Here is a 13,431-nt window from a genome sequence, read left to right as displayed (position 1 = left end):
CAGACAGACAGACAGACAGACAGACAGACAGACAGACAGACAGACAGACAGACAGACAGACAGACAGACAGTGGTACAGACGGACAGACAGTGGTACAGACAGACAGACAGTGGTACAGACGGACAGACAGACAGACAAACAGAAATATAGACAGACAGACAGACAGACAGACAGACAGACAGACAGACAGACAGACAGACAGACAGACAGACAGACAGACAGACAGACAGACATACAGACAGACAGACAGACAGTGGTACAGACGGACAGACAGTGGTACAGACGGACAGACAGTGGTACAGACAGACAGACAGTGGTACAGACGGACAGACAGACAGACAAACAGAAATATAGACAGACAGACAGACAGAAAGTGGTACAGACAGACAGACAGTGGTACAGACGGACAGACAGAGGTATAGACAGACAGGTGTATAGACAGACAGACGGACAGACAGTCGGTCGGACGGACGGACATACTGACATACATACAGACAGAGGTAAAGACAGACATACAGACAGACAGACAGACAGACAGACAGACAGACAGACAGACAGACAGACAGACAGACAGACAGACAGACGGACGGTCGGACGGACAGACTGACATACATACAGACAGAGGTAAAGACAGACATACAGACCTACAGTATTGACAGGCAGAGGCTATGAACGGTGTCTGTGACATTGTTGTTCAATGCTAATAGCTGCTGATGATGATCTTTACTTTTTTTTTGCATTACTAAAGACGACTGAAGTTTTTAGACCCTCCACAAGAGACAAAAGGTTGGAAGTTCATATCCCCGAGCTGACAAGGTACAAATCTGTCATTCTGCCCCTGAACAGGCAGTTAACCCACTGTTCCTAGGCTGTCATTGAAAATAAGAATTTTTCTTAACTGACTTGCCTAGTTAAATAAAGGTAAATAAAAATGTGGACTGATCTAATTAACCATAACTGGTACTGTAGAATCTGAGTTTTTTTCATCACTAGTTATTTGGAGAAATCACAATGTTGCTGGTGTTAGCATCTTTCTCAATTTCGAAATGGGGGGGAACATTCAGCCCGTAACTTGCAAAGGAGAGGGTGGAACTCCTCGTTCCCGTGCCACTCCTCATTTTAGCATCTATTCATCTCTTCTCTTTACATGTATGGATCCAGAACCTAATCAAGCAGCTGACCAATTACATGAGACTTTAGATTACCCTCTGTGTTAGATTTCTCTTGCCATGTAAAAAAAAAATGCACGAACAGAAACATATATCTAATCACTCAGGACGTGATGGAAACCTCTGAATGATTTTCTGATTGGATACATCGGCTACTTTCCTTTTTCTACATTTCACCTGCGGTGCTCTTTCTTTTTGACTCAAGAAACAATAAAATGTGTTGCTATGGTTTCCCTTTCTCATAATAATGTTGGTTCTTTCCTAAAAACAGTTCTGAGGCTGTAAGAACATAATAACTATGTGGATAAATAAGCAAGAATACCTTAAACTCACTAAAACAAAAAACAATCTCTGTAAATGCAACATAAATATGATTTCAACCTGTCTTAGAAAACTCACTGGTTGACTGTTCAATGAGTGTTTTCCGTGTCTCTGTATAAGTACGTGTGTTTGTCTTTCTGTGTGTGTGTGTGTGTGTGTGTGTGTGTGTGTGTGTGCGTGCGTGCGTGCGTGCGTGCGTGCGTGCGTGCGTGAGTGTCGTGTTTCTGTGTGTAATGTTTTTCTGTGTAGAGTGTTAGTGTGTGAGGGAGCAAGAGAGAGTGAGAGAGAGGGGGGGATAAAGGGACAGAGAGGGAAGTATGTTTGTCTCAGTATGTCATTTGTCAGTATGTAAAATGTGTTTCATACTGTATGTGGGTAAGTGGATTACAAGAATGAAGTTGGATTATGCTTTTAATCGTATTTACTTGTTTAATTCTCTCATCACATATACACGTACATTTGGTCAAATCTGATCACATATTTGAAGTAATCCCTCCCTCCCCTTCCTTACCCCCCCTCCCTCCCTGTACACAGGCCCCAGTACAACGTGCCAGGAGGACTCGTGTGCAAACCAGGGTGTGTGTCTGCAGCAGTGGGAGGGGTTCAGCTGTGATTGTAGCATGACTTCTTTCGGAGGGCCACTCTGCAACGACGGTAAGACACACGTCATTCTTACCCCCTGTCTGTGTGTACTGTACACACAGCTGTACCCCCCTGTCTATGTGCTCACACTCTCTTCGACACGCACCCTTACCCCAAACTACATATGTCCATTTAGCAGACACTTGTATCCAAAGTGACTGCACACCTATACACATCCTTCTAATGTATATCTATCTGTATTGCACACACATCTACCCCTATGTACCAGTCCAAAGTTGACTCATTACAGGGTTTTTCTTTATATGTACTATTTTCTATATCAAATAACACATATGGAATCATGTAGTAACCAAAAAAGTGTTACAAAAATACAAATATATTTGATATTTGATATTCTTCAAAGTAGCCACCCTTTGTCTTGATGACAGCTGTGCACACTCTTTGCATTCTCTCAACCAGCTTCATGAGGTAGTCACCTGCAATGCATTTCAATTAACAGGTGTGCCTTGTTAAAAGTTAATTTGTCGAATTTCTTTCCTTCTTAATGCGTTTGAGCCAATCAGTTGTGTTGTGACAAGGTAGGGGTGGTATACAGAATATAGCACTATTTGGTAAAATATAAAGTCTATATTATGACAAGAACAGCTCAAATAAGCAAAGAGAAACAACAGTCCATCATTGTTTTAAGACATGAAGGTCAGTCAATGCGGAAAATGTGAAGAACTTTGAACGTTTCTTCAAGTGCAGTCGCAAAAACTATAAAGCGCTATGATGAAACTGGCTCTCATGAGGACTGCCACAGGAAAGGAAGACCCAGAGTTACCTCTGCTGCAGAGGATAAGTTCATTAGAGTTACCAGCCTCAGAAATTGCAGCCCAAATTAATGCTTCATAAAGTTCAAGTGACAGACACATCTCAACATCAACTGTTCGGAGGAGACTGCGTGACTCAGGCCTTCATGGTCGAATTGCTGCAAAGAAACTACTAAAGGACACTAATAAGAAGAAGAGACTTGGGCCAAGAAACACAAGCAATGGACATTAGACCGGTGGAAATCTGTGAAACGCAGAGTACGTGAACGGATGATCTCCGCATATGTGGTTCCCACCATGAAGTATGGAGGAAGAGGTGTGACGGTGCTTTGCTGGTGACACTGTCAGTGATTTATTTAGAATTCAAGGCTCACCTAACCAGCATGGCTACCACAGCACTCTGCAGTGATACGCCATCCCATCTTGCGCTTGGTGGGACTATTATTTGTTTTTCAACAGGACAATGACCCAACACACCTCCAGGCTGTGTAAGGGCTATTTGACCAAGAAGGAGAGTGATGGAGTGCTGCATCAGATGACCTGGCCTCCACAATCACCCGACCTCAAACCGATTGAGATGGTTTGGGATGAGTTGGACCGCAGAGTAAAGGAAAAGCCAACAAGTGCTTCAGCATTCCAGGTGAAGCTGATTGAGAGAATGCACAACACTGTCATCGAGGCAAAGGGTGGCTACTTTGAAGAATCTCAAATATAAAATATATTCTGATTTGTTTCACTCTTTTTTGGTTACTACATTCATAGTTTTAATGTCTTCATTATTCATTTACAATGTAGGAAATAGTAAAAATAAAGAAAAACCCTTGAATGAGTAGGTGTGTCCAAGGTTTTGACTGGCACTGTATGTATACACACACATCCATGTATAATCATATGGTCATTCAGACATGTTTAGTGCTAAGGAACTGTCATCACCAACATTAACACATACAGTGGCCCATCGGAACTAGATATTTGGAACACATGTTAGCTGCTTTCTATGTACTTCATTACATAATCTTGTCTGTCCCCATTGAGTCATTGATACAGACACTCAATGAACTACCTCAACATATTCCTGTCCTTGGTGACATATTGTACACATTTGTGCCTCCCTCCAAGAGAGGTGGATCTTAGCCATACAGAGGTAGGATCTTCATTTGAGCCAGTTTGCTACACCAGGAAAATAATCATTCAGCATCAGGAAATGTGCATTATTATGTGGATTATAATTCATGGAGATTTTTGTAGGAGTTGGTACATTTTTTATAAGGGAAAATCAAGTCTGAAATGTCAAAGTGGAAAGCCTTTTAAAATGGTACAAATATTAAATTAAGATCCTGCATATGTACATACATGCGTACTGTAATGTACACTGCAACCTATATAGGACTATATTTAGTCCGTTTTGACATATTTTGTTGTACACCCACACAAAACACACTTCAAGTCTGCCTTCACTAAAGGCTTGCTATAAATTCCACATTGCATACATCAAGTTCCATACATCAAGTTCCATACATTGAGTTCCATACGTTGAATTCCATATATATTGTATCTTGACTGAGTAGCCTTTGTGCCAGAAGAGTTGACTAAAGGTAAGTGTTGTCATCGTCAGGGTGGCAACAATGAACAAGTCCATTTGGAACATTGGAAACCACTTTCTTCTCCTGTACTGTCACTTTAGTACTAAAGTACATGAGAACCCCTCTGTTTTCATTAGAAGTGATTATTTTCCATGTGGACTCTGATAAATGAGAACACTTCTGTCCTATACTTGTACATGCTGCGTTTGACAACTCATTGGCAATTATTATATTACTGTTATCCACTGTGTGGAGCACTTTACCTGACAGCAATAGAGGCCTGGAGGACACAGCAGGAATTTACCTGACAGCAATAGAGGCCTGGAGGACACAGCAGCAATTTAACTGACAGCAATAGAGGCCTGGAGGACTCAGCAGGAATTTACCTGACAGCAATAGAGGCCTGGTGGCCTGGACGCAGCTCATTGCTGCTTTGGATTGTTTCACTCTTTCATTTCTCCCACCAGTAGATTTGATGTGGCATTACACAACATGTCAAAAGAACATAACATGTATTATGAGGTGAAAGCTATGAGGCGTGACTGAATGGACATTTGGGAAGGTGCTTACTCATATTAAAGACTGTTACTGCATCTCAAATGGCACCCTATTCCCTAATGCACTACTTTTCATCAGGGTTTCTCAAAACTAGTGCACTATATAGGGAATGGGGTGTCATTTGGAATGCATCACTAGAGAATGAGGAGAAAGGGGGGATGTTGTCTTATTAATGATAAGCCCTAGAGAGAAGGGGACGGCAATACTGGGAGAATGTGGGAATGCTTGCAATAATTCTGCCAAATAGCCTGCTGTCTTATGCAAAATATGCACGAGGCACAAGGGGAGAGTGTGCAGTGGTTATTATTTCCTCTGTGGTGGTTTCCACTGTAATGGGAGAATGGAGGAAACTGCTGAACAGCACTTTAGTAAGAGAGAGAGCGAGAGAGAGAGAGAGATCAAATCAAATCAAATCAAATTTTATTTGTCACATACACATGGTTAGCAGATGTTAATGCAAGTGTAGCGACATGCTTGTGCTTCTAGTTCCGACAATGCAGTAATAACCAACAAGTAATCTAACTAACAATTCCAAAACTACTGTCTTATACACAGTGTAAGGGGATAAAGAATATGTACATAAGGATATATGAATGAGTGATGGTACAGAGCTGCATAGGCAAGATACAGTAGATGGTATCGAGTACAGTATATACATATGAGATGAGTATGTAAACAAAGTGGCTAGTGATACATGTATTACATAAGGATGCAGTCGATGATATAGAGTACAGTATATACATATACATATGAGATGAATAATGTAGGGTAAGTAACATTATATAAGGTAGCATTGTTTAAAGTGGCTAGTGATATATTTACATAATTTCCCATCAATTCCCATTATTAAAGTGGCTGGAGTTGAGTCAGTGTCAGTGTCAGTGTGTTGGCAGCAGCCACTCAATGTTAGTGGTGGCTGTTTAACAGTCTGATGGCCTTGAGATAGAAGCTGTTTTTCATTCTCTCGGTCCCAGCTTTGATGCACCTGTACTGACCTCGCCTTCTGGATGATAGCGGGGTGAACAGGCAGTGGCTCGGGTGGTTGATGTCCTTGATGATCTTTATGGCCTTCCTGTAACATCGGGTGGTGTAGGTGTCCTGGAGGGCAGGTAGTTTGCCCCCGGTGATGCGTTGTGCAGACCTCACTATCCTCTGGAGAGCCTTACGGTTGAGGGCGGAGCAGTTGCCGTACCAGGCGGTGATACAGCCCGCCAGGATGCTCTCGATTGTGCATCTGTAGAAGTTTGTGAGTGCTTTTGGTGACAAGACAAATTTCTTCAGCCTCCTGAGGTTGAAGAGGCGCTGCTGCGCCTTCTTCACGATCATGTCTGTGTGAGTGGACCAATTCAGTTTGTCTGTGATGTGTACGCCGAGGAACTTAAAACTTGCTACCCTCTCCACTACTGTTCCATCGATGTGGATAGGGGGGTGTTCCCTCTGCTGTTTCCTGAAGTCCACAATCATCTCCTTAGTTTTGTTGACGTTGAGTGTGAGGTTATTTTCCTGAGAGAGAGAGAGAGAGAGAGAGAGAGAGAGAGAGAGAGAGAGAGAGAGAGAGAGAGAGAGAGAGAGAGAGAGAGAGAGAGAGAGAGAGAGAGATTGGAGGGAGAGAGAGAGAGAGAGAGAGAGAGATTGGAGGGATAGAGATCAAGGGAGGGAGGAAGACAATACAAAAGTAAGTGAGGGATGGAGTGAGGCGGCACTCTGTGGATGGAGCTAGGGCTGTACTGTAGACGACACACAAATGAGGGAGGAGCAGGGAGCATAGATGGTAATACACTGCTCAAAAAAATAAAGGGAACACTTAAACAACACAATGTAACTCCAAGTCAATCACACCTCTGTGAAATCAAACTGTCCACTTAGGAAGCAACACTGATTGACAATAAATGTCATATGCTGTTGTGCAAATGGAATAGACAACAGGTGGAAATTATAGGCAATTAGCAAGACACCCCCAATAAAGGAGTGGTTCTGCAGGTGGTGACCACAGACCACTTCTCAGTTCCTATGCTTCCTGGCTGATGCTTTGGTCACTTTTGAATGCTGGCGGTGCTTTCACTCTAGTGGTAGCATGAGACGGAGTCTACAACACACACAAGTGGCTCAGGTAGTGCAGCTCATCCAGGATGGCACATCAATGAGCTGTGGCAAGAAGGTTTGCTGTGTCTGTCAGCATAGTGTCTTGAGCATGGAGGCGCTACCAGGAGACAGGCCAGTACATCAGGAAACGTGGAGGAGGCCGTAGGAGGGCAACAACCCAGCAGCAGGACCGCTACCTCCGCCTTTGTGCAAGGAGGAGCAGGAGGAGCACTGCCAGAGCCCTGCAAATGACCTCCAGCAAGCCACAAATGTGCATGTGTCTGCTCAAACGGTCAGAAACAGACTCCATGAGGGTGGTAATGAGGGCCCGACGTCCACAGGTGGGGGTTGTGCTTACAGCCCAACACCGTGCAGGACGTTTGGCATTTGCCAGAGAACACCAAGATTGGCAAATTCGCCACTGGCGCCCCGTGCTCTTCACAGATGAAAGCAGGTTCACACTAAGCACATGTGACAGACGTGACAGAGTCTGGAGACGCCGTGGAGAACGTTCTGCTACCTGCAACATCCTCCAGCATGACCGGTTTGGCGGTGGGTCAGTCATGGTGTGGGGTGGCATTTCTTTGGGGGGCCGCACAGCCTTCCATGTGCTCGCCAGAGGTAGCCTGACTGCCATTAGGTACCGAGATGAGATCCTCAGACCCCTTGTGAGACCATATGCTGATGCGGTTGGCCCTGGGTTCCTCCTAATGCAAGACAATGCTAGACCTCATGTGGCTGGAGTGTGTCAGCAGTTCCTGCAAGAGGAAGGCATTGATGCTATGGACTGGCCCGCCCGTTCCCCAAACCTGAATCCAATTGAGCACATCTAGGACATCATGTCTCGCTCCATCCACCAACGCCACGTTGCACCACAGACTGTCCAGGAGTTGGCGGATGCTTTAGTCCAGGTCTGGGAGGAGATCCCTCAGGAGACCATCCGCCACCTCATCAGGAGCATGCCCAGGCGTTGTAGGGAGGTCATACAGGCACGTGGAGGCCACACACACCACTGAGCCTCATTTTGACTTGTTTTAAGGACATTACATCAAAGTTGGATCAGCCTGTAGTGTGGTTTTCCACTTTAATTTTGAGTGTGACTCCAAATCCAGACCTCCATGGGTTGATAAATTTGATTTCCATTGATCATTTTTGTGTGATTTTGTTGTCAGCACATTCAACTATGTAAAGAAAAAAGTATTTAATAAGAATATTTCATTCATTCAGATCTAGGATGTGTTATTTTAGTGTTCCCTTTATTTTTTTGAGCAGTGAATATTCCCTGCCATGCAGCTGCCATCCAGATAAGAAACTTCTCTCTTTTGTTATCAGGGAAGAGAGCGTTAATAGATTTCAGCATTGGCGCGCCCCTCTCCTTCGCTCCTCCACTCTTCCACTGACCACCATGAGAGATGTGAAACATTTATACCCCAGACAGTCATTCAAATTTGCACAAAATGTACATCTCTCCTGTTACCTCCCTCTCGTTTTCTTGCTCTCTCGATTTCAGTCTTTTATAACATTCTCTCTCCCTCTCCATCTCCCATGTTCTTTCTCCTTTCCCTCTCACTTTCTCCTCATTCATCTATTCCTCTTCATCCTAAGCACTGTCTTTGGTCTGAGAGTTATACTTTATGGCAGGGTTGTGAATGAGGAGGTGTTGAGAGATATCTATCTATGAAGGCCAAGCATCTCCAGGTGAACCCCGGCCCTGTTCATTTTTGTTTTGTTTTGCACTGTGTCTGTGCACACTCACAGGGCCCTACACACTCAAGCACACTGACACTCTAACACACACACAGACTCACACACATAAACACTCACAGGGCCCTACACACTCAAGCACACTGACACTCTAACACACACACACAGACTCACACACATAAACACTCACAGGGCCCTACACACTCAAGCACACTGACACTAACACACACACAGACTCACACACATAAACACTCACTCCATCATTTGCTCACAAACACATAATATGCACATACATTTATAGTGACTCAACACACACACACACACACACACACACACACACACACACACACACACACACACACACACACACACACACACACTCACATACATACAATCATCATATACGCTGCTACTACTCTGTTTATCATATATCCTGATGCCTAGTCACCTTACCCCTGTACATATCTACCCCTCTCACTCCACTGGAACTGGAACTGACCCTGTATGTACTATGGTTACGTACTTCCTCATGTCTTTTTGTTCTACCGTAAGTTATTTTTAGTATTACACTGTTATTGATTACTGCATTATTGGGGTTAGAGCATGGAAGAAAGGCATTTCCCTGTACTTATATCCCAATAGGCACTGGTCAAAAGTAATGCTCTATAAAGGGAATAGAGTGCCATTTGGGACTCATCCGAGGAGTGCAGCACTAGGCACCATTTCTGAGATCTCTCTGGTGGGTCGTCATGGGCACCCTGCCTCGTTGAGACGGCAAGAAACTCCATTTCACAGTCCCTGGTCCCCATCCCAATCACAATCCTGAGTTGTACGGCATGATGATGCTACACACACACACACACACACACACACACACACACACACACACAAACACACACATATATATGGGTACATGCACACACACACACACACACATATATGAGCACACACACACACACAAACATAGGAGCACATGCACACACACATATTTGTGGAGCAGCTGTCAATCATAAAGCATGGGGTGCGGGAAATATAATGTAATATCTGGTGGTGATAGCAACATCTCATCATTTCACTATCAGACATAGGAATTCAGCCTCATGCCACAGAGTGTGAGTATTCTAAATGGCACCCTATACGTTGTATATTGCACTACTTTTGACCAGAGCACGTAGTGCACTACATACGGAAAAGGATGCCAATTGGGATGCAGCAAATGATCAACGCTTCACTTTAACAAGTGCAGTAGTGTGAATCAATAGGAAGACACAGGGGGCCAATGCCATGGAGACAACTCATGGGGTAGGTTCTCATTTGGGGGTCTGGTCCAGTCATTGGAGGTAAAGATAGAGCCTATTTCTAACACCTTACACTCTCCATTAGGTTCTCATTACATTTACATTTTAGGCATTTAGCAAACGCTCTTATCCAGTGTCTCACAGAAGCATTTAGGGTTAAGTGTCTTGCTCAAGGGCACATCAACAGATTTTTCCCATAGTCGGGGATTCGAACCAGCGACATTTCAGTTACTGTCCCAATGTTCTAACTGCTAGGCTACCGCTCTTCTGTCTTCCAGATTGTACAAGTTCAGTAATAGAAGGTAGAAGGAAGATGATTGGGAAATGTCGGAAGGACAGCTACATAAGTGTCTAGTGTTACCTCGTCTTTGTTCAATATGAAACAATGTCAAATAAGTGTCATAACAGCTTTCGTTCAGTCTAACACATCGTTATGTTATCATGCTGAGGGACACCTGCTGTGGACAGAAATAGTTTATTTCACAGTCTGGGTTTTCCAACGAGGAGCAACTAGGCTTTACCATAGAGAAGTAATTCAGTTGACTGGTTGGGAGGGATGACTGGTTGGCTGGCACACTCGGAGCCTCACTCTGCACACACACACACACACACACACACACACACACACACACACACACACACACACACACACACTCCAGAACCCATCATTTGAGTCACCCCAGCAGAGTGGAGATTCGGAGGTCAAGGCCACAGTAAAATGGCTTTCCATTCCTTCCACTGAGGTGGACAGCGACAAAGAGAGAGCAGACATCCCAAATGGCACCCTATTCCTTATGCAGTGCACTATATTTGACCCAGTCCCATAGGGCTATGGTCAAAAGTAGTGCAGTATGTAGGGAATAGGGTGCCATTTGGGTGAACACAGATCAGCAGGGAGCCAGACTATTAAGAATAAGTGTCTCCTCTCTCTTCTTCTCTGTCTTTCACCATGGAAAGAAAGAACCGGAAAAGTACAGTGATGTGGTTACCCACAAACCTCTATGGCTAAGTCCCATAGGGTTCTAGTCAAAAGTAGTGCACTTTATAGGGAATAGGATGCCATTTGGGATGCACTCCCTCTCCCCTTTCTCCTCTCTCTTGTCTTCAACCCACTCATCGGACAACCTGGCCAATGAAAAGGTCCTAATTGACACTTGTATTGTGAGGCCTGTTTCGGATGCTGTGCATCGCTGGTGGGAGATTGCATGTAATGACTTTAAGTCTCTCCAAAGGAAGTCCAATTTCCATGAAACCTTTCCACTGTCACTGAGGAGAGAGTGGCTTTTCCTTTAGCTGTTCCTGTCCCTATCACACCTCACCATGTGACCCAGAGAGCAGGATGTAACCACCAGCCTTGTTCTAACCTGGTCACTGAAAGAGGGGCGGAGCAGCAGCTTAAACCCTGTACCAAACTCTGTTTACTGCAGCCGCCTGCTTGATAGACTTCTTTACTAGTAACTGATTACCTCACAATTAGAATTGAAAAGGAGAGAGGATGGCCACATGAGTTTGGGGAAAGGCTGGTACTACTGTAATTATTCAAAGGTGGTGTGTGTGTGTAATTTTTGTCTGTGTGTGCATGCATGTATGGATGTGTGTGTCTGTATAGGTCACTAAAGCTTCCGTGTAGTCTAGTCCTTCTGAGGGAGTTAAGTGTTGCGGTGGTCAAGTGTCTGAGCTTAATACATACAGACAAATCGGACGGTGTGTGTGTGTGTGTTTAGCTGTTCAGTCTAAAGTGGGTTGGGTAGTGGGTATGGCCAGACCATCCACGCGATCTCCGCCTCGCTTCGCTACCCCTCTAACACACATACACCGGCCGCCCCCGCCACACCGCCCAGTGAGCCTGAGAGCTAAGGCCATTAGTGCCATGTCAATATTGTATCAACAGTGGTGATTGTGTTGCGTGGTTGGGGGACTCTGCCCTCGGCCTCCCCTGCTCTCTCCTCTCCACCACCCTCAGTCTATTTCCTATCCATGTCTAAGTCTCGTTCCTTCCTTTATTTTCTATCCTTTTGAGGATTGTCTTTCTGCATGGCCTGCTGGGTAAGTGGAGCTATAAGCAGACGTCTGATTGGATGGTGATTGTGTAGTTGTTTAGGATGTACAGTACATAGTGGTGCATTGCCTTTCTGTTAGGACTGTATAGAGAGGTTAAATGACAGAAAACTTCATGTAGTCTGGGAAAAAGTGTCTTACATGCTTGTCAAATATACTGAACACAAATATAAATGCAACATGTAAAGTGTTGGTCCCATGTTTCATGGGCTGAAATATAAGATTGCAGAAATATTCCATATGCACAAAAAGCTTATTTCTCTAAAATTTTGAGTACAAATTTGTTTACGTCCTTGTTAGTGAACATTTTTCCTTTGCCAAGATAATTCATCCACCTGACAGGTGTGGCATATCAAAAAGCTGAATAAACAGCCTGATCATTACACAGGTGCACCTTGTGTTGGGGAAAATAAAAGTGTGCGGTATTGTCACACAACACAATGCCACAGATGTCTCAAGTTTTGAGGGATTGTGCAATTCTCATGCTGACTGCAGGAATATCCACCAGAGCTGTTGCCATAGATTTTAATGTTCATTTCTCTAAAATAAGACGCCTCCAACATCGTTTTAGAGAATTTGGCAGTATGTCCAACTGGCATACTGCCAAGACCAACTGTAACAACGCCAGCCCAGGACCTCCACATCTGGTTTCTTCACCTGCGAGACCAGCCACCCAGACATCTGATGAAGCTGAGGAGTATTTTTTATCTGTAATGTCCTGGCTCCCAAGTGGGTGGGCCTACACCCTTCTGCCAGTTCCACTCGAGGACAGAAGCTGATCTAGCCAAGACTCTTGACTCCACTCAACCTTTAGACACTTACTATGCTGTAACAGACTCCAACACATCTCTGATAAGTGAAGCATTCATGGCACATTTTCTAGTTCATGGAATTGGAGAGGACTTCCACCAAAGCACAAACACACGGGCACAGATTTACACACTTTATTCTCTTGGGAGTCTTACAAGGATTTGGGCACTTTGTTAGGACTCAATCAATATGAGTGGACACCCAGTCATGAGACCAAGGAGACACAGTGTGTGTCTACGTGAGCGTGCGTGCGTGTGTGTGTGTGTGTGTGTGTGTGTGTCATGTCAGAGGGAAATAACTTGTCTCTGTTAGTAGTATTGACCCTTTAAACACAAACAAATCTATTTGTGTGAGAAATATTGGGGTCTCGGTCAGTGTGTGTCTGTTGAATGCTTGGGCTAGCTTTGAGATGGCGTTGTGCCTAAAATGTAT

At 44.3% G+C, this 13,431-nt stretch overlaps 1 protein-coding gene across 21 annotated transcripts in view; it reads left to right on the top strand.

Moving 5' to 3' along the window:
• The window catches only part of LOC115144382 (neurexin-1a), a 644,902-nt gene that overhangs the window by 345,255 nt on the left and 286,216 nt on the right, over positions 1–13,431 (top strand). For all 21 annotated transcript variants that reach the window (XM_065002580.1, XM_065002579.1, XM_065002574.1 and 18 more), the window contains one exon: positions 2,026–2,145. In XM_065002580.1, the coding sequence (XP_064858652.1) occupies positions 2,026–2,145 (120 nt within the window). The remainder of the gene's footprint in view (positions 1–2,025; positions 2,146–13,431) is intronic.

This window comes from Oncorhynchus nerka, linkage group LG16 (genome assembly GCF_034236695.1).
Source record: "Oncorhynchus nerka isolate Pitt River linkage group LG16, Oner_Uvic_2.0, whole genome shotgun sequence".
Classification (NCBI taxonomy): domain Eukaryota; kingdom Metazoa; phylum Chordata; class Actinopteri; order Salmoniformes; family Salmonidae; genus Oncorhynchus; species Oncorhynchus nerka.
This window is presented reverse-complemented; position numbering and strand designations above follow the sequence as displayed.